Consider the following 22,838-nt stretch of genomic DNA (forward strand, 5'->3'; position numbering starts at 1 on the left):
TACACACAATCTTAAAAAACCACCAGGAATACACAACACGGTGGTTTTTTTTGTTTGTTTTTGGGTTTTTTTATGTGTTTTTTATTTTTCACTGCGAGTATTATTTTCCTGTAGATTTTACACCTTAAAGCGTTCGCTTTATTGAAATATTTTGTTATCATAAATTCTGTACCTCAAATGTTGCAATGCATTGTGGTTTTTTTGCTTTGCTAATCAATGAATGTTTTCTATTTTATTTGATTTTTATTTTAAGAACTTGCTCGAATTATATAAACTGAAGAGAAAATGAAAGTCATTTTACTTTAAGTATATTTGCTGATTTTTTTGTTCCAAAAAAAAAAAAAAAATCTATGAGAAACAATATTTTTGTGTCTTTTCAATGTTAGTCACAAGAGCTTTAACTCATCTAATTATAGCATTAACTGAAGGCTAAGTAGTCACCTGCAACATGGCATTCTGTTCCGGTGTGTTGAGCTGTCTCCTCCCTGCCTCTAATCAGTTCAGTATAGCATTACATCCTGCAGTCTTCTATTGTGGTGCAGATCACGTAGCAGTGAATGAACAAAATTGCATGAGTAATGTACTTTTTATTCAGTGATTGGATAAAAATGAATGCCCTCAACACCTACACACATCCAATCTCCACCATTTCCTGAGTGCTTATTCTTCTTGAAGCTTTAATTATTTATCCTTGGAGAGAATGTGACAGTTACAAGTAGTCACGACTCAGCAGATTAACACTGCAAATACCAAAGCCATCTTCCATATCAAGTACTCTCAAATTTCTCATGGAATCTAATCTGTTCTGAAGTAAAATTACTTCAAATTAAGAGGGGAAAAAAGGCATGACTAAATACTACATATTTTTAAATCTGACGGTCTTTGGTGAACTTAAAAGTGATCGGAAGTACTTACTTATTTTAGCAGATAATTATTGAAGACTGGAGTTCTATGTGCTGTAAATACTGATAAGTTCATTCTGCGATGAAAATGCATATTGAGGTGATAGTGGTAAAGGAATAGGGAAAGAAACTTACATGAAAAAATGTGTGTTACTGCCCATCATACTTTATTTCCCACTGATGACAAATTAATTGAATTACAGAATTAGAGATGTCTGCTAGTTTTGTTACTTGATCTTTATGCAATGTGTTTGAATTATGTAGAATTGTAAAATAACATGTCCATAAGTATATATAAATATAGAAAAGGAGCACTAAAAATAAACTCCTTCTGTATATTGGTTACACATAGAACAAGGAAGAAACAGTATATGTGCTATGTGCTTATGCTTGTGTATGTACTTATATGAATACGTGTACATACGTTTGTTTACTTGACCTGGGAGTAAGATCATCAAAGCAACAGTAAAATTATTATACGTGTGAACATTTATTTTACTAAAAAATACTTGTTACACTGCAACATTTTAGAAACTGATGCTGCTAAAGCCAAGTTAGCATACATCTCTGCAGCTCATTTTTTACTAAGTTTTGTCCCCTATCCTCCACTTTCACTGGCAATAATACCCTGCATAAATTCCAATTTTATTTTATTTTTTCATTTTCCCTTTAAGTAGAGTTTCCACAGTTGCATATCAAAAGTTATAATAATAAATATTGTTAGTCCTGGCAACTGTAATCAAGATATAGCTCCCTAAGAACAGACTCCTAAGTAAAATTTGACATGTTTTTTTGCTTCTGCTCACAAGCAGTAAACAATTGAATAATTGATTATGGTAGGAACTTACCCAGAGCTGTGACAGTTCTTTGAATTCTTCATCAAAAATAACTATTTTATGTGCAAATACATAATAGTCCAGTGACAGTAAAGAACTAACTCAGTGAAGATGTTTTATGTGAAAGATCAGAGTACGTATATGATCGCTGTATACTTTTGCTGCTGCAAAGAAATATATAAAATGCAATGGAAGATAGCAGAGCACTACATACATTTTCATCTCCATCCACTCTCAACATTTTAAATCTTGGAGTCCTTTAGAGAGTGAAGTATGCTTTCCTTACTTCTGGTCTGCTTCAAAGCATGGGGCTTAAGCCTGAGCTTCTCAGTCTTCCCATTCACAGCTGCATTACTACTTCCTGTCTTTCCTCACATTACTGCAATGTTTTTTATAAACTTCAGTTCCTTTAAATTACCCTTAAACACTTCTCAGCTGTTTAAATTCTACCACTCTCCCCTGCTTCATCTTCAGACCTTTTGCATTTTGGCCACCCTATTTGTCATTCACATTCTTATATAAATAATCTTAAGTATATGAAAGGTGAACAATCTAGCTGAGAAAATACATATTTAACACATAATTACATGTGTCCACACAGGTGCATGTGTGCACACATATATGTTTCTACGGCTTCCTCTTCTACATTACTGTATCCAGAAAGAACTTTATAATCACTTCAGGCCAGATAACAAGCAGAATATTGTGAGAAGGTACAGTGTCTCATACCAGCGCTTTGTACAAATAATGCAGAAGTATCCCACATTCTCAGTTTGCTGGAATGAGTGCTGCTGCCAGTAACCCTCCACCGCTGGTTATTCTCTGCTTCAGAACTGTTAGAATTCTTTCAGTAAAAGCAGTGATCAGTGATATCTTCACTGTATATACAGCACACTGTTTAACTTCTCATTTGCTAAGGAAACCTGTATAATTTAATGGCACAAGCTGGTGGATTGTATTTCAGGGTGAGAGTAGATAATCAGGCATTTGTCCTGGCCTGTGCAATTAGTACATTTCATCTCTGCACTACCCATAACTTATTCCTAGATTTGCTCTGCCCTCAGTTCAATTTTTCATTTAGTGAAACAATGTGTAGATCTTGTCTGTCTGGAAAAAAATAACTGTATTTTTCTGTGTTATTCTTCAGACAGGTGCCATAGCATGTGTTTTATGCCAACAGAGCAAAGGTGGTGACAAATCAATGAAAGGTGTGTGAAAGCAGGCTAAGCAGCTCTTGCAACTGCCACCAAATGTCTATGCAAACCTCCAGAATTTTGGTCAGATGTATATAAAATACAAGGTAAAAGCACCCCTTTATACTATTCCTTGTTTTTCTGTCCTTATCATTTTGATTGTATCTTTTTGGTAAGAGGAGGGGAACATGCAGCATTAAAAAAGTTCATCATTTTTAGTGGACAATTACCAGCAAAGACAAGGCTGTTACCACTTATACAAAAAATAAAAGAAGGAGCAGTGTGGTTTTCACTGAACAACAATTTCAGACAAATATGAGGACCCGTTTATATAGAGAAAGTTTTGGGGTCAGGACCTTTGTGTAAGTTATGCTATTGCTTTGTGATTGTTTTATATGTTGTATGTGTGAAAAGTAGGTCACTCTGAATGTAATGCCTCCTATTTATTTCTATGGAAATTACAACAGATTCAAAGAATATAATAGCACTATTTGATAGTACAAGTTCTCAGTTATAAAACAGTATTTTTCAGCAATCACTATCATTTTTGCCAGCAATGAACAAGAGCCTATATGCCATATTCACATAATTCTTCATGAGTAGGAGTTCTTGCATCATTTGTTTGTAGAAGATGTTGCTATTTACTTTTTCCTATGAATCTTCCTAATTGTTCAAAATAAAAATCCTGCCTCGGGCAGATAAAGGTTTATCTAATTTTCTGATTTGTCTCTTTTTCATAAATGGATTGCATCATTAGCATCAGCAAATTACAGAGTGTTACAACTGCCATCTTGCTTTCTAACTTCCAGGTTTAGTTTACTTGAACAAAAGCTTTCATGTCTTCGTACACGATACAGTCCTTATTCTCATCTTTCATTCATGTGTCACCTGTAGCAGCAGGGAGAAATACTTGAATGATAATGTGGATATGCCAAAGAGAACTATCATTTCTTGTCAACTGGAGCATCACAGCATTAGAGAGGCAGTTATGGTCTCGTGCTATCTTACACAGGACCACACAGTTTGTTAGCCATGCAATAGTTCTTGGAGGTGGAAAAAGACATGGCTGAGTGGTCTTTCTCTGGGAGACAGGCTCCAAGTCTGGTGTGGTGTTTCAACTGAAGTGTAGCACCTGAACTCAGTCTGTGCCTACAGGAGCAGTGTCCCTGCAGTCACTCTGTAGGAACATTGGTCTAAAGTGATTCTGCAGAGCTCCTTGTGCCTCCAGCTTGGTTAGATGAGGGAGGGAGGCTGTTCAGGTACATCACTTCATGTAAAACACTCACATGAGGTTGTCTAGAAATTTCCTGTGAAGCAGCCAAAGTACAGCAAGAGAGAAAAGGGAAAAAAAAAAAAAAAAAAAAAAGAGAGAAAAATGAATAGCAAAAAAGTAATGTAGCTCAACTGAAAGTAAAACAAGTGAGTTTTTAAATGAATACTGGCAGCAATGGATCTACAAAGGTTGTTGCGAGGGTGGAAATGTCCTTTGGTACAAGTGAGATGAGGGAGGCAGAGAGAATAATCCACATTGTCCACCTTCCATACTGCTGCACTTTAGGTGTGCTCAGAAGGTACAGCCACTACTGCTGCAGCTGATTTCCATTCTCACCTCAGATGACAGCATAGATAAGAGTTTACTATAAAAATTTGTGTTCTTAAGAACAGGTTTAGTGTTACAAGGTTGACCTACTGCTAATTTGCAGATTGTGATGGAGTTCCATCCATCATGAAGCCATGGAGCCACAGTCAGATTCTGTAGTAAGATCCAGATCCAGTTCAGATTCATACTGAACTTTCACTGTGTGCTGGCTTTTAGCAGTAGGCCAACAGGAGCCACACTGATGCAGCATGAAGAGCTGCAAGTTTCATTCTCTACCAACTATTCCATGGCATATTTCACAGAATGAAAGAGTCTTGAGGCAGAAGTGTTCCAGTATTTTCAAGCAACCAGAAACGATCCTGTTTAGGATCAGCTTCTGGCTTCAAACCTGCACATTTGCACAGAAATTTTTGGCATACTTTGAACCTTTATTTACATTGGACTACTTCAAATTAAGGCAGAAGTTGAATGTTAGTAAATAGTAATCATTGTTTTTAAACAGTTATATTTCCAACAATATGGTTTTCCAGAGAAATAACTTGCACAACTGCAGATAATGTTCCAATTTACTCACACAACTAACCCTTAGCAATAAGGTTGCCACAGAAGCAGCAAAACTGATTGTGTGAGAGGATAGAATGAAAAGGAAAGGAAGGCAATTTGCAGCAGGTTTTTGTTGAAATAAATCAACTAGAACTTTTTAAAATAGTTGTTGGAGGTTTTTATTGTTGTCTTTTTTTTTTCTTTTTTCTTTTCTAAAGCAGAACTGCAGACTTTGCAATAGACCTCATTCTTTTCTTGCAGACTGTTTTGTAATAGTCCTGGCTCTTTTTAATGACATTGATGGAGATTTTGGTTCTTTTGGATATTCCTGTCAGCTCTGTGAAAGTGTCCCTTAAAATCACAGGAGCATGTAACTGACCTCTGTGTGCTGGTATGCCAGAGATAGTAAGGACAGATGTATGTAACTGATGTATTAAGTATGTTCAAACAGAATAGATATATAAAAATTAAGTAGAATAATTTCTTTAACTATGATAGTGTATGGGAACTGCTGAGTCATGGCCTGAACCTCTGATTAATCACCTGAGGCAAGCCATGAGTCAGCCAGAGGAGCACAGGTGAAGACAATTCACCTGTGCTGCCAGAAGGGGTGGAGCCAGGCTGCACCCCTCCTAGACCTATTTAAGGGCTGGCTACCAGAGGGGAAGGATCTCTTCTGGAGATCACCTCTCTTGGTGTCTTCTGGTGAGCTCAGCTGAAGGGTAAGCTCTTCCACTTATTCTCTTTTGTGATCGTTGTTTACTTTGCCTAATTCTCTTGATTATATTGAGATTATAACATCTTGATATCTGTTCATTATACAATTATATTGCGATTATAACATCTTGATTATACTGATAGCTACATACCTGCTTAAGAAGTTTAGATTATAATGCTCTGCTGCTTGTTGTAATGTTACTTGCTTATCTATAACCATGTCATCTAAGCTTCCCTCACATATATAAAGCTGTGTAAAGCCTGATGAATATACAGTTAGAGGTTTCCGGAAAATATCTATAGGATGAAAGCTGGTATTTTCTTCTCTCAATTAACAAATCAGGAGATTAAGTATCCTCACAGAACATTAGAAGCCATTGGACTGTTGAAATGCTATGTTTTAATGTGAGCAATCAATCACTTGTGATATTAAATAGTCTGCAAAATGATTTACTAAAACAGAGTATTAACCCTTGTGCCTACCAGATTACAAGGAGAAAAAGTATAATCCTATATGCTGATGATTTAATGCTGCAACATAACAGCATTGATTATCTAGGACTTTTTATAAAGAGGAAGGTCAACTACAGTAGAACTCATATGTGCTTTGTGGGTTGCAATCAAAACTCATGGCAACATCTGTATTCAAAGTTGTTTGACATTTTCAGTGTTTCTTGTAACAACTAAACCTAAATCAGCTTAGAGTATGTTTCCTCCAAAATCAGTGTCTTTTTCATGCACATCGTTTTTAAAAATCAGTCCAAAATAAATTTTTTCACCACTCGCCAGAAATGCAAATGTCCTTTCTGCACAATTTTAACATCACCCAACTTGGCTGCTTACTGTACATATTTACCACAATGCAGTACTAGGATTTTGTTCCTCATTCTGAAATGATTAACATTTCTTTAAATATGGATCACTCACTGGAAGTCATTGCTTTGCTGTCAAACGGGCTTCCATCAGAAAGTGGTGGAACACTCCGGTTCTGCCTGCGCTTCCCTTTGTGGTGATCACAACATCTCCTGCATGAACAGTGCCTCCTACCTTTGCATCTGGAGAAATGTAATCCCTTTAAGCCTCATCCCAACAACAGAAACAAAAAAAGAAAAGAATTTTCTCCTTTCCTTTCTCTGATCTTGACCCAATTATCTTTTTCCCCCCCTCTTTGTGAGTAATAAAACTTCGTTGCTTCTGAAATACAGGCTGTAGAGGTCATTAAGATACAATAGGAAAACAGCACTTCAGAGCCATCGGAAAGGGAAAGGGAAATAATAATGTGAAACACTGTCTGCATTCATATAAAAAGCCAATGGAGATAAGTTCAAAGCAAGAAGGAGCAATCAGAGATACCAAAATTAATGGTAGTTCCTAAGAAATGCTGTACTTGGTCAGAGGTGGCTACTTCCCCTTATTATGTGTATATTGCTAGGGCTATGTATTATTTTGCATTTATCAACACTGAAGTTCCACTTAACATTTTATTACTGAGTCCACAATGGACTGACTGTTCTATGGCTATTTATTACTCATGGTGCCAGTGTCTGGCTCACATCCCTTCAACAAAAAGGCTCATGTTTTAACTTGGATTCACTTTACTAGCTGACCTAGCATGGCTGCAGATGGATTAGAGGGAAATAGTTCACTGAATGCCTTACTGTTGAGAGTGCTCTGGTAATGATGATGATAATAATAATAATAAAGGTTGCAGGCTAGCATGGTATTATATGTGTGAAAACAATGGGCATGTAGTTCAGAAGACACCTTATAATGATCTGACAATACAGAAGAAGTGACTGAATTCTAATTCTAATTGCATTTTAAGGCCACTACAAGTTTTCCTACTTTTATTATTTACTTGAGTGAGTTTTGGGTGTGCTGCCTGTAGGGCAAAATTTTCTACATGTTCTGGTCACAAGAATTACTATAGACTAAATTTTCAGATATTCAGTTTTTCTAGTTTTGGGACAGATTTTCAAAGGAAACCATTTCCTATCAGATCAAATTTCAAGCCCTTAGGGATTCAGTAGCTACTACTGCTCTGCTCTGCAACAGCATTAAATGTCATATTTTTAGGAGAGTTCAGAGTCTGTTGGAGATCTAGATAGCATTTCTATGATAATGTCAGAATTCCATCCTGCTTCTGTGGGTCTGGGAAGTGGAATCAATCCTCTTTCCCTCTGCTTCTCTCTCACTGGCCTGGTAATCACAACATTTTAAAATAATGTGCTAATAGTGCAAATAAATATCTGCTATTATTTTATTTTTTTCTTTTCAGGCAGTTTGTTTTGTTTTGTTTTTTTTTCCTTAGACTTATGAATGCAGAGCTGTAAAATCTGTGAATCTGCTGGCACATAGGCAGAGCAGTTAAACATCAAACAAAATATGCACATTCACGTTCCCACTCTGGATGCAAATGAATCAGCCAAACCAACAGCTCAGGGAAGACCACAGCCCTGGCTCCCCATTTTTCCTCCCCTGCCACCTCTATCCCACATAATCCTTGCATTTCTCCTGCTATACCCTTTCCCCTATAGTGGCTTTACAATGTGCTGTCACCCACCCTTGACACCAGCTTTGTTTTCTCGTGCTACTGCAGGAAAGATGCCACCTGTGTTCAGAATGGGATCTTCCACTATTTAGCAAGCCTTTGCTGAATGAGTCATCAAGGCCGGCTGGTATTGGCTGGCCTGGTGAGTACCCAAGGGGATTGCCTGGTAGAGGCTGTGAGGCCTTGCTTCATTCACAGAAATGTGAGGTTGCTAGCCAGCCCTTCCATTCACACACTCTCATTCATATTTTGCAGTTTTGCTAGCTGCTTCTAATGAAGAGAGCCATTTGGGAGTGATAGGGTTTTCTGGGCAGTTGAGTCAAGTAAAATTGGGCTATGATATGTATATTTGCTGTTGCTATGCTAGGAGGATGAAGAAAGGAACAAATGCTTTGAGGATGCTGTAGCAGGTTGGCAGTGTGATGGTGAGAGGCTGTTCCACATCACTAGAAACACAGACACTGCCATTATTCATCACTGCGGGGACAAGAGGTGCTGATTTAATTTAATGGCATAAATATACTAATTAAGTAACTGTATTTAATCTGTTTTGTTGTATTCGAATACTGTAGCCTTTATTGAGGGAGAGGGAAGGAATACCACAGGACTTTTCCTTTAAAATTTTCTGCAGTTATTTGTCTGTTCAAAAAAGAATGCTATATACTGTACTTTTGTATGTCTAAAAGATGTTTTGAAGAGAAGGTCAGCTTAAAAAAAGAGCCATATGGCTTGTGATGAGCATTGTATTTCACAATGCTGTATACACTTTGCATTTTAAAAAGAATAAAAAAGAGAGAAAAATGAAGTATCTGATTTCTTCATGTTTTTCTCCTCCCCAGATCAAGTGCTTGTGGTTGATATTTGTGCTTAATATGAATTGGTTTATTCCTGTCCTTGTACTGCAGGACATTAGTGAGATGATGCATGGACTTTTGACTATTCCCCTTGCACTTCTCAGTTTTTCAGAATTGTAGCAAATATTCTAGGGAATGGAAGATCTATTTCACATTTTTCTTTGGAGTGAATATCAGTGGTGAAAGAAAAAGCATCTCTTACACCTGTTATTGGACGTCAGAAAAATACTTACTTCATACATAGGTACTTTATATAATCCTGCATTAAAACATAAGATTGCTGTGAGGTAGGGGAGAAGGATTGCTTTCTCTGTGAAAAACTGGAAGTAAGAATTTCTGTGAGAAATAGCATTGACACAAAAGCTTGTAAAATCTGCTAGACTGCTTTTTGTGAGGGGAAAATAGTGTATTTTCTTTATTTCTATCATCTGTTTTTGAAATGCTTAAAGGTATTCTGAAAACCCTTGAAGTATCTGTATTTTGCTGGTGGAAAGAGAGGGGAATATATGTGTGTATATATTATCCAGATATTTGCTTTCTAATTGTATCTATAGATTCACAAATATGTGAGGTGAAAGAACAGTTAAACAGAAGAATAAAGTGTGGTGTTTTATAAAGGCTGTTAATTCCTTTTTAAAGGTAATTGCCTTTGGTATGAAAAGGAGTGGTGGGGGGGAGGAATAAAGTGTTAGAAGGAAATATCTGTTTGAGGAGAGAAGATAAGGAAATTTGAGAATTGATTGGTGCTAGTGTGCTGTAAGTGGGTGGATTTTTTTTTATTTTTTATTTATTTATTTTTTTTGCTACAGGAAGTGATTTGCAGTGCTCACTGAGCCTTTTGTTGAAAAGGGTCCTTCTCATTTATGTGAGTCATGCTTTTGCTGTGAGCAAGTTGGCAGCTCTAAGCAGGACTGGGATCTCTGTTATAGAAAACTGTTTCTTCACCTAACCTTAACGTGGAACCACAAAAAATATCTTAAATATATAATTTTTTTGTTCTTCCTCATTTTATTTGCTTTTTTACCCTAAAATCTTGTTCTCTGCCTGTGTTGCTATGAATCGCCTGCTATGTTAGCACAGGCATCTCCTGCATTGGCATCAGATTTGCCAGAACATATGCAGGAAACTAGATAGAAGGGCATGCTTCAACGTACCAAGTATAACCGCTTCAGGAATGATTCAGTGACATCAGTTGATGATCTTATTCACAATTTGTCCATGAACAGCAAGGTTTCAGCAGTTGCTACAACTTCGGCAGCACCTTCATATCTGGTCACTCCAGAGGTTCTCCGCAAGGACCAAGAAGATGGACCCACCACTATGTGTACCCTCATCCATAAAGTGTCCCACTTGAAATTCTCTAATACAGGCAGCCTTTTGGGTATCAAAAACCTGTCCTCTGCAGTGAAGGAGCTTGCAGTCTCCAAGTTACAGGGAAGCTCGGGTGCTTCCAGCTCAGCAGCAGAAGCTTTTGACAACACATGTAACCTTGTCTCTGCTACTTCGTGTTTGCAGCAGGACGTGAGCAAGATGAATATGGGGAGAAAAACACAGTCAGAGGAAATGCACCCCAGAGATGAAGACTGGAATCAAAGGAGCAGCACTGTCGATAAACCCTCTCAAGGATGGCTGCACTGGAGTGAGAAGATCCTGGGACCTGGTGTGACGTACACTGTGAAGGTTGGTCTGATTCCTTCCATTCTCTTCTTTTTATCAATGAAAAATTCTGTGCTGGTTTTGATGGCAGGCTAGAGGGGCAGAAAGGATCTCTATTTGTATGCTCCTTTTTTGTGCATAATGCACGGTATGTAAATGCAGAAAGGCAGTGTTGCAAAGCAGTGTTAATTACTTATACCAGCTCAAACCTGCAAATAGACTTCTTGTCAGATAATATTCTGCAGCTGAGTAAAAATATTGTTTTTAAGCTAATGGCTATTTTTATTACTATTGTGTTGGTTGTTCCCACCCATCTTCCTAATTTAGGTTTTTAGAGTTACCTAGCATACTGTATGTATCTTGGATGCATGGGCTTCCAACATATCTGGTGCAATCTACAGTAGGAAAGAAATACACCCTGATGTATGAACAACCATCTATCCTGCATGATATTTCAGATTGAAAATACCTTTAAAGGCATGTGTGCTTTTAATGTGAAAGTATAAGGCACAGATTGTAATTCTTATCATGTTCCACAAATAGAAATACTGTTGTGGGTAGAGCAGGAAAATGCTTGTTTTACATAATGAGAATTCAGCCACTTTTAATGTTATTGCTCTTCAATTCACTGATACTGAATGTCAATAGCAGCAAATCACAAGTTTCCAGGGTAATATTTTGGTATGCTTTGAAAGTATTTTGAAATGATCTGTTAAAATAGATCCTCTGAGAATAGGTTATGTGCTGCATAGTTTTGCAGTCAGGTATGATACTGGTTATGCCTTCTAGCATCAGTGTAAAAATAACATCTGCAATTCATTCTTCAGTCACTCTTCTTTGCTGAGAGGCTTTTGCATGATGTTTAACTGTAGCAGACTGTTAATAAGATTACAGACCTATTTTAAATCTCCCCTTATTTTGGGGACAAATGTTTTGTTTGCAATACAAAGCATGATCTTGTATCAGGATGCTTTAAAAGTGAGTTACAAGAGTTACTTAATTCTTAACAGTATTTCTCAAGTGTCATTATCAAATGCATATTTAACCTTTGGAACACTGGGAAGCAGCTTTCATGTGTTTCTGCTAGTTATAAGTTTTGCAAGCAATGGTAGATGTATTATATATAATGGCAATAAGTAGGCCAATTCAGAGACTGGTAATCTAAAATAGCACTTCCTGACTATTCTGACATTTACTGCGACTACAAAAGAAAAAGAGAGTCAGTGTTACCCTTTGGGATATAAAATGCTTCTCTCTTACTGTTTGAGAAGCATCTCGATAAAAATGTTCCATTAATGCTAGATGTAACTCTGTGAAGACCCTTCTGCACAAGAAACACTCTAGTTGGAAGAAAATTGTTTAATGTTCTCTGGTTAGGTCAGGAAACTCAGCTGATTTATTTTGCTTTGGGCACTGTAAGTAGGCAGACAGTCACTATGAGAATTCACAGCCTTTTTTTTGTTTTACCTGAAATCAAACACATTGTTCATTTTCTGTGATTTTCATTGGTTGAATTTATACTTTCAGTTTAAAAGAAAATTACAATTATATATGAGCAAACTTTCATTTAATCATCAACCTCTATCTAATACGGATACTAGAACAAGAACTTCAATTAGCTGATTTCCAATATGTGAAAGTATATTTCTAAATATGACTGTTAGAATTTCAAAATAAATCATTAGCACTTTGTACAACTTACACTACTGGTGTTTATTTTCCTGTGATTAGAATTTACAGAATCCATTTTTAATGAAGTATTGTTCCTATTAAAACAGGGTGATATTTTACATTTTGTACTCTTTGCCATAATATCAATGGTGAATGAATGAATGAAAATAAACCTGTTCTCATTTAGCTATAATTTGTCTGTTCATTAAGTATCTCAGAATTTCTCTCAGCAACTGCAGCATTCATATAGATAAGGAGTGCAGTTCCTGCATCATTAAACACTGTCAGTTCCGAAGGCTTTTATGCATTCAGACTATCAAATCAATAGATAGATAATGTACACTGAAGCGAAGCATTCCTTGGATACCTCAAGGCTGTATTGACTGTTTGGGAGACAGGCACTGTGTTTAATTATTGCCGTATGCTTTGCAGAAGCAAAAGCCATACGTAATTAGTTAAGACAAAAATTAGATTTGTTGTTAACTAGCATTTTTTGTGCAAATGTGCACTGGATTGCATTTTCCATATTCAGTGAAAATAATCTCCGGGACAGGGTAAATAATCAATGCTGGGCAGCTAGGTAAATCATATTGGAATCTCTTGAAGTAAGAGAAATAAGTTACTACGTGCAGTGTATGACAAATGTAACACTTTCATGACACTCTTTTGATATGTTTCTGTTCTCCAACTCTTCTGGAGAGCCTTTTTCTGTTTTCTCCAATCATTTTCTGGCAGTGTTCATTCTGTTTTTCCTTAGCCATTTTGTAAATGTGCAGTGTAATGGTAATTCTTGAAAAGGAGTGTAGAGTTATGGTAAACAGGAACTGTGTTCTGATTTCCATGGTCTGCTGCAATGGAATTATTTTCTGCCACTGGACTACTGGCACAGTCTCTTTTTTTTTTTTTTTTCTTCCCATGGATTTTGCATTGAATTTTTGTACATTACTTTCACTAGAAAATTTCTTCACAGAAAAAGCAAGCGTTTGTGTAACAAATCAGATTTTGTCCATAGCCAAAACCAGGGACATAAAGTAGTAAGGTACTTAAAAATACCATTCAACAGTTTAACAAATAATGAATTAATGGAAAAAAAAAAATAGTTTGCAATGATGAAACTAATTGATAAGCTTATTGTTTTTCCCATAGGGAGACTGACAGAGTGATTTTAATGTTGTCAGAGTCAAATACATAAAATTAAAAAGTGTTAACTTCTGAAATGTAACAACAGTTGAAATCTATTTATTTCCAGTGACAAATATCTACTGATGCATTTAACTGAGTAATGGCAGAGATTTTCCAGATTTTAGTTGATTGAACTAGGAGTATAATGAACAACCATGATAAGAGGCAAATATACATCTGACTTTAGATAACTTGTGGATGGGCATTGCAATAAAACTGTGCTGAGTTTAAAATTCCATTTTTCAGCAGTTAAAAAATATATAGAGAGCCAAAACACTGAAATATAATGTTAAAATTATATATTTAATGTTTCTGAAAGAGCCTTGAAAACAAGATAGTGGCATAGAAAATGCTTGGGTAAATCCTATATTGAAAAAAAGGAGTTACAAAGGTAATATCTTAAAGAAGCTACACAAACCTTGCAAATAATATTTCAGTGAAAAGCAAATTAGTTTATTAAGACAAAGTAGCTAGAGTTAATGGCTAAGTATTATTCTTTAACATTATTATTTCTATAATATTTTAACACTTATGTGTCTTGGGATGGGTGAACATTCCTAAAAGAATATTCTCACTGAATTAACTACTTCCTTATGCTGAAAGTATGTGCTTAAGGATGAAGTAAATTACTGAGCTTTATGAATCTATTGCATCTTTTTCTACTTCATTGTAGTATTCCCTTCAGCATATGTGCAGGGCTAATATAATTTCAGCAGTCCTCTGCGAGTAGGTACCAAGATTACAACATCACTTTCTTCTTTAGTGGCTAAGCCAGTCTGCAAAGTATAATCTTACATGGAGCTAACATGGCAGAAACTGTGACATACGTGCCATTTCTTTCCATCTTTTCTAACAAAAATTGGATTTGCTGCTGGCCTACAGCAGCAGTAAAATACCACATTTCATGGTTTTGTCATGGTAGTCTCCATTTTCCTGTTTGAAAGGTACTTCGTGTACCATAAGAAAAAGATTGAAGAGGGTTTATTGTTTCCTCTTACTCTTTTAAATAGACATAAAGTCAAAATTATAACCAAATTTACAATTTTCATTTTACCTTTTTATTCATTTTTAAGAACATTAATGTTACAGCAAGGATTTTTAGCTTCCTTTCTAATTGATGCTAGTTTTATCATTATTTCTTATGAAAAAATTAATGAAGTTTTTTTTCGTTTCGTTTCAATTTTTTTATTTTTGAATTCTGCTTCTATCAGTCAAGTTGCAGTTGTGTTAGTAGTTTATCACTGATATTTTATGCCGAGTAAAAACCTAGTTGGTAGGATTTTGTGCATGTGATTCTAATAACAAGGAAAATAGTCCCAAACCGTTTACATGCTTAAGATGTGGATTTTATATTTCAGGCAAATTGTGATAATAGCACTGAAAAAAGACCCTTTATTTGAGATTCTGCTCTCCTCTATGTAGGTACCCAAAGAGTACTAGCCAGAGCTCAAAGACTTATAAGACTGGCTTGTCATCTTGGCTGTTAATGCTGCATGCATGAATTTTTTAAGGAGAGAAAGTGGGAAAATGTGATAAAGACAGTACTGGTTTTAGCAGTTGATTCCTGCCGACATATTATATTATTTTGCAATTAGTTAGTGTCCTTCACATTTGCTTTGCTGTTGTTTGAACTATGAAAAATACATCTATTATTTGGTTCAGTATCCCATTCTGGACAGCTTCCCACATCTGAGTTTGTTGTAGTGTGAACTGATTTGAAAAGAGACTTTCCCACAGAAGTTAAATCAAATCCTACAAACAGAAATCATACAGTCAATATTACTCTAACGACATAAATCAAGTATTATTTCTTTACTTTTACACACCTTTCAGAGAAAGAAAAGCACCTGGTGATTTCAGTAGTGAAAGAACCAACACTGAAAGCAAATATCTGGTCTGCAGAATAGCTGGGGTATTTGCAAAATAGTATAATTTGTGCAGCTAAGGTTGTTTTGTAAGGGACAGAGTTTGGCCACTGTTCATCTTGATTTCAAAGTTTAAGTGAGAATGACATCCTTTTTTAAAATGAAACTGATACTGTTTTAAAGTCCACAGATAAATTTACCTAATCCTTTTAGGAGGCAAAACTACAGACAGAATTCTTTCTTTGTTTTCCCTTAGAAGTTGGATTGTAATTTTCTTATCTTCAAATAATGGTTATTTTAAGAGTACCATGTGTCCAATTTAAGTATCTTCCTCTGTAAAGAAAACACATGGATGAATCAGAATCTTCAGGGAAAATCCACATCTTTTCAGCCAGTAGTGAGGCACTTATCCTGCCTACTGGGCACTCCTTTGTCCCCCAGCCTTGTAACCTATCAAGAAATGTTGTTTCCATTAGCACACCAGCTACATTTCCATTAGCACACCAGCTCCAGATTGGCTTCAATTATTGTAGGAAGTTCAAGTGAGTACACAAGGTATTAGTATTAGATTTTCTTCATGTTTGCAATGGGAAAAGTGTAGATCTGCCTTGGACAGCCCCAGACAGGCAGCGTTCCTGGTGGCAGATGCTCAGGCAGGGTGAAGCAAGCAAAGGAGACAATGAAACAAATTCCATAGTCATAGAAGAAAAAGTAATTGCTTGCATGTGTTTCTGGACTGTCCTGATGTACTCCTGGTTTATGTGATTCTGTGCACTTACAACAGCTTTCACTGCAGCACTGTTCCTGTCTGTACTGAAATGCTCTGGGGCAGAACCTGGCCATTGCAATGGCAACAAGGATGCAGCGACATCCCAGGTGTCATGTGTTTTTGGAGAAGGATGGGGATAGTTTCATAAGGCTAATCTAGCATGTTTGCTTAACAAGTGATATTTATTCCATAAATTTTTTTCAAATAAGTTTTCCTTAGGGCCTGAAAAGATTGACTCAGACAAGCCAAGTTGCAGCTGAAAGTTTTAAAACATGGATAGAAAAGAAGACAATAAAAACTAGAGAAGGGTAGCAAGCAAAAAAAAAAAAAATATGTTTTTTTTAAAGTAAAGATAAACAAGTTGCTGGGAGACAAAAAGAAAATAACATGAGGCAGATAGAAAAAGCTTCCTGGGCCTCTTTTCCCAAAGCACCATCATACTACATTTACTGGCACAGCCATTTTAAATAAATTTAAAAAAAAAATCTCAGAAACTGATCCTGGAATTGGTTACTGAATACGAGAAAGAACAGGGACAAGACTGAAAGGAAGATATGGTGTCCAGGGGATTGCTCAGCACTATTTATGTCTTTCTGGAGTTGCTGTGGTACTAACTGTCCTTTATTCCCGTGTTTAGCTCTTGTTAGCACTGAAATGATATGAGAACAGGCTGGCACCAACATCCTGAATGGCATTTGACACAGTGTGATCCTGATGAAGAAATTACTGGAAACAGAGCTGTCTCTTTGCTCGTAAACAAGTTTCTTCTGTAATTCACAGGGCATTGAAAAAGTATCCTTAATTTTCCTAGAAATTAAATGTTTTGGAAATGCTACCATTGCCATGCAGTATGGGGTCTATCCTTCATTTCCAAGTGCCAAGCACAGGTGCAAGAAAATAAACTACCCCTGGTAGTCTGATTTCCAGGCTACTAAATCCCCAGCTGAGCAAGAAGAGTAGGCAAATGCTCTTTTAATTTGCAAATGGAGCAGATTTATGGCAGAAATTTTAGTAAAAATTTTGGATGGACAGAGATACATCTTTGCCCAGGAATGCAGACCTTGCCTTTAAATCACTGTGGTCTGTCTGCTGTGACACTGTGACACTTGTAATCATTGTCAGAAAAGATCACCTGGCACATAGTGCCTGACACAGCTGGAGGAAAGAAAGGATTTCCTATCACACACATAATTAAAAATGTTTTGAAGAAAATTTAGATACATATTTCAGATGCTCAGAGTTGGTGCTCTGTATGGATGTTTTTATGATGGATCAGGCTTGTGAAGAATAGCTCAGCCTGTAGACTTTGATGCAACAGACTTTTCAAGATAAGACAAGGTTGAGGGTGTTTAAAATTCTTTTAGGGATGTAGTATAAATTACTTGTGGATTTTACCATTTATTGCCATTCATTTGTTACAGCAACCCTACTCTAGAACAAAACATTCAAACGCTAATTGTTGAAAGATATAGCTTTTACTCATTTTCAAATTTTTGTAAATTAATTTTATAGTCATGAAATAAGCAGAGACCAGTAAGTGAACAGAATCATCCCATCAACTCTCTCTTTCAGGATATATCCTCCTGTGAAGGAGCAGGGCTGCTCTGTGCAGCAGAGGGACTGTGGGAGTGTGTCCTTGCAAGACTGGTGGCTTCCAGCCCCTGCTTTGCTCTGCTCATACCCACTGGCTTTCCAGGCCTCCCTGCTGCCTGTAGAGATTTATAGTCCTTTACATCTGGTCTGTGATGCTTCTAACCTTCCCTTTTCTGTTGTGCATGCTGGGCCGTATTTTGGGCACTCCTTCAAGAAACACAAGAAATTAAATGCAAGAAAGCTGAATATTGACCAAGATTCAGGAAAAACGCATATTAACTCCTGTGATGAAAACCTGTAGCATTTATATAAGAAAGGACTCTCTCTCTCTCTATTTTGAATTATGGGTTTTAACACTGGCAGAATACTTCTGGAATCACACCTTCAAATTGTATATTTGGATACAATTACAATATACAATTTTGAAAACATAGCAGTGTTTCAGAATCTTATCTCAGGTTTATACCCAGTTTAGAGGAAATGCTCCTGTCTTCTGGATCTTTGCTGTAATAAGTAGATTCATCAAGCAGTCCTACTTCATGTCTAAGCTGATGTTCTTCAAAAAACTGGATATATCTACAGTCTCCATATTTATGATTTTAAACTTCTAATTCTGATTTTCAGGTTTTGAAGCATGTTTTGGCTGCAGAAGTTTTGTACATTTGCATTAGATGAAATTTGGTGCAGAGCATAAGCTGCTAGAGCTAATGTGCATGGAGATTTAGAAGGAAAGACATCTTAGCGAATATTCAAGGTAGTAAGTAAACTGTCTGGAAAGTGTTCACCCATTTTTGGTATGTACCTGAGGAAAATGAAGCATTTCATTTGTGACACTGTTGTGCATATTACAGGCATTCACTTTGGTTAACGTCACACTGCAGCAATTGCACTCATCCTCTATTATATGCCGTGAAAGTTATATCTGAACGATACAGAACTAAACTACATGCAACTTCTTTTTTCACTAGAACCTGTAATGTATTAAAAAAAAAAAAAATTGGCAGTATGCAAAACATGTTTACATATAAAATGGTAGGTGCCTAATGTATGCATTTCTTATTCTAACATTACCAAGTTTTTGCATGCAAAAATATAAGTTTGCAAAATGCAAACAAAAAGAAATATTGTGCATATAAAAGTACTGATATTTTTAATGTGGAATATTGTGAAAGTCCGTTCCGTTTAGCATCTGCATTGTATGAGTATTTTTGAGCAAGATGTTGGCAGTCTTCTTTCTCTATGCTATAAGTAAGAAATGAGAAAAAGGTCTTTTTTTTGAAGATGGTTGTTTTCAGTACTGTTTGAGATGGAAATTAGAAAGTCAACAGATGGAAAATGTGCTTCCCTGTGCTATTTTTCTCCTTACTAGCAAGAAATGAGACTTTAGAGTTGACTTAAGAAATTGCATTTCAAGATAAGATAAAATATATTTTCCTTTCCCTAGCTGAATCGTTAGCCTTTTTTTAATGGAGTTCTGAATCATTATCCTATGACTTGTGTGTGAGATGCTGACAGAATGTTTTCACAGGGGACAAATGTAAACCACTATTAATATCTTATGATAATTATGAATGTATCCGGATTGGCATTGATTTTCTTTTTTTTTTTTTTGCACAGAGATTTAGGAGATATCCTTTTGTTTTTGTTTTTTTTTTAATCATTGATAAAATGTTGCGTGACGATTTCTAGGGCTGCTCATATCTACAAGTCTGATACAGGAATAGTAGAAAAAAATCAGTAGAAAAAGTTTATTTTCTTAAAATCAAGGGAAAATATAGCAACAGAAGAAAACTACACTTGGAAGCATGGAGAAAATATTGCACATTGATGCACAGCTTAACTTCAGACAACATTTCCCTCAGCAAGTGATAATTTTTAATCACATAAAATCTTAGTCATGCATTGGGAATTATGTTAACAAATGTAGAATCAATTGCTCAGTACTATTCTACCTTCTGTCCTTCTGCCCTGATAACAGTGGCACAGAAGTACCATTTCTTTGTCAAATGTTGCTCTCTCTGACTCACTTTCAAAAAGAATTGGAGACATTCAAAGTGTTCATATTTTCTTTAAGGCCTCAGTGTTTATGTGAACCCCCAGGTAATAAAGAGGGCCTTAACAGATTATTATTTTTTTTAATCTCTGTGGGGGGAAAAGGATAACAAATTTCTGTCTTTTTCAGTGTTGGCAAATACTTCTTACAAAAAATATTCAAGTCCATAGATATATACATATAGATATATACAGCTAATATGCCAAAAGTTGGTATATTTATCAGCTGCCCACAAAATATTAAAATGGCATTTATCTATAAACTGTTTTTCAGAAAGAAGAAAAAACTTTTTTTCAGACTTAATGGTACTTGGTAAATATTCTTAAGAACAACGGTACTGTATATTTCTGCAAACATGTAGTCAATATATAGGGTTTGTATGTGCATATATATATATATACACTCATATATAAATTAAAAGCATTTTTTAATATGTTAAGATGGATTGATTCTTTATATAACATTTAAGCAAAAATATGAAAAACAGGAAAAACAAGTTGCTTGCTTTTGTTTAGAAGCTGGTACTTCTAGCAGTGGATCAGACTTAAGAATTTATTTAGATGAAGTTTCACAGTGTCTCTGTATTGATTAAGTGTGAAGCACATCATTGTGTTGTTGATCTCAGAATCCTGCTGGAAGTCCGTCTCCCCTTACTTATGTGGCTGAATGCCTTTATGAAAATCTTCAAGAAACTCTTTGTAAAGGGATTTACATGATTAAGGCTAGGCATCTAGGAAAAATACAGTGACTTACTGTCATGCACTGAAATTTTTAAAATATGACCTTTCTTTTTATTATTTTGTATTCTAGATGCCAAACAGTTACTGTTTGGTGGCAGTGAATCAAAATATATCAAGGCACAGATATACGTAGAAAGTCTTATTTCCCTGCAGTCTCTTATGAAAGTGTTTTGCAGCTCTATGATAATCAGAAAAATGTTTCTCTATTTCTCATGGCAGCATATGTTTATGACACGTTTTTAGTTTTAGATTCTGACAATGTCATTTAGGGCCTTTCCCTCATTCATTTCCTTCATTATGCTGCCCATGTTTCATTTCTACAACACTGCTGAGTTCTGTAGGAAGCAGGGCACCGTTATGCAGATACTTGGGAAGCACAGGGCAGTGATGCAGATCATTTCCCTCAACATCTGCTGGTGAATGACAGGCATCAGGTACCCTCAGAGGCAGCTCTGAAGATGAACCTTGCCATAAGGGAAGGGAAGAAAATCACACCAGGTGTGACATGGCTTCACAGAAGTGCATGGACCTCAGCTCTCACTAGCTGCACATGTGCCTCAGTACATCTCTGAGGTCATCCTAAGGCTCAGTGCAGTCATTACATTTTGGAGATAATTGCAGGAGAGGATTAGTTTGGGAGTTCAGAAAATGGCTATATGTATAGAAATATCTGAAACGTGTCACTACAAGTGTATCTTCTTACACAAAAGATTGATGAAATTTCAAATAACAGACTGAGATTAATTTACGCTACTTTATGATGTGTACGTACAGTGTAACACTAGTTCTAGGTAAGATTTTAATGTGTTAATTGATAGCTAAACAGAGGACTTATAGACGAATATTTATATCCCAAACTTCTAGAGAAACTGAAAATCTCTAACAGCTGACTTGAAGGCTCTGTATCTGCTGCTCATACAAATTTATTTTTCTCTAAATATCCAGTTTTACTTCTGCCCACAGCTTTTTCTAATATTGTAACTCACCCTATGTTAGAAATATCACAGAACTAATCTTCTATTCCACCCTTCTGCTTAAAATATCTAGATACTCTGACATAACTCTGAATGGCTATGTACGTGCTAAGCCCTTCTTCTCACTGCTCTGCTGTCTCTTCAGAAGATGGTAGCTCATGTTTGCCAAAAGCAACTCCATTCCCAGGAGGCACCTTGCTTTATCAGCAACAACTGCAGAAAAGGGGTGTCTGCAGACATCCATGGTGCTGGAACTGGGGCAAGGCAGTGGCAGGACAGTGCACACCTACTCTTCACTTACAAGAAGATTTTTGCCTGAGTTTTGGCAAACACCCTCTTAGCAGACACTAAAGTTTGTTTGTTTGTTTTTAAATAAAGTGGTTGCTGCATATTGAGAGTACAGATCTTCTACAGAAAATGCTGGCTTTCAGCTGTTATAGAGGAAAACTTCCTTATGATACTGTGTTCTGGTTTAGCTTCAGAGTAGATCTGATGCTTCAGTGTAATAGCTGACCAGATCCAGATCCTGCAGGGACCAAGGCTCCAGCCCAGCTGCTGAGCTCCTAGTATCATGTGGATGAAGTCCCTATATATATAGTCTTTTTCAGTATGAATGCAGTAACACTGTATTTAAAATTTTTCAAGCATAAATTTAGCCTTAAGAGCTTTCCATGGTTTTCAGTACTCACAATTGATTATTATGCCAGCTCTTATTCTAGCTTTTGTCTGCGGTGGTGCTGAAATGTATGGCACAGCTTCAGCCAGTAGTGCTGAAATGTATGGCACAGCTTCAGCCTGTCTATGTGGAGATATCTTCACAACAACCCTCCTTCTAAAGTGATCCTTTTGTTCAATGGAATAAAGGCTACCCCCACCCTTAACCTAACTAAAGGAACTGTTTACCTGGTTTGAATGGCTCTTTCTGTTAAATGGGTAGAGATTTATGCTTTTTAAGCTGCAATATAAGTGTGCCATATATCATTACATTAGAAACAAAGTTTTATTCAAATATATGTAAGAACTATAAATACCTATCAATGTTAGCTATCCGGGTATAGAACCTTGCTTCCAGATCTTCAGTACCTCCTTTCCAATGTGCTAGCCTGACACAGAGGTGTGAACACTATGTCAAGTCAAAG

General features: G+C 36.3%; 1 protein-coding gene across 3 annotated transcripts in view; it reads left to right on the forward strand.

The window, feature by feature from the left end:
- The first annotated feature begins 5,761 nt into the window (after positions 1 to 5,761).
- Positions 5,762 to 22,838, forward strand: part of SHC3 (SHC adaptor protein 3) — a 55,192-nt gene continuing 38,115 nt past the window's right edge. Inside the window, exons 1-2 of one of the 3 annotated variants that reach the window (XM_048932168.1) lie at positions 5,762 to 5,796; positions 10,712 to 10,876. In XM_048932168.1, coding sequence (XP_048788125.1) covers positions 10,727 to 10,876 — 150 coding nt within the window. In that variant the 5' untranslated portion in view covers positions 5,762 to 5,796; positions 10,712 to 10,726. Of the gene's footprint in view, positions 5,797 to 8,722; positions 8,835 to 10,033; positions 10,877 to 22,838 lie in introns of those variants that run through there. The other 2 variants (XM_048932169.1, XM_048932167.1) reach the window with 2 other exon arrangements.

Source organism: Lagopus muta, chromosome Z, assembly GCF_023343835.1.
Source record: "Lagopus muta isolate bLagMut1 chromosome Z, bLagMut1 primary, whole genome shotgun sequence".
Lineage (NCBI taxonomy): Eukaryota > Metazoa > Chordata > Aves > Galliformes > Phasianidae > Lagopus > Lagopus muta.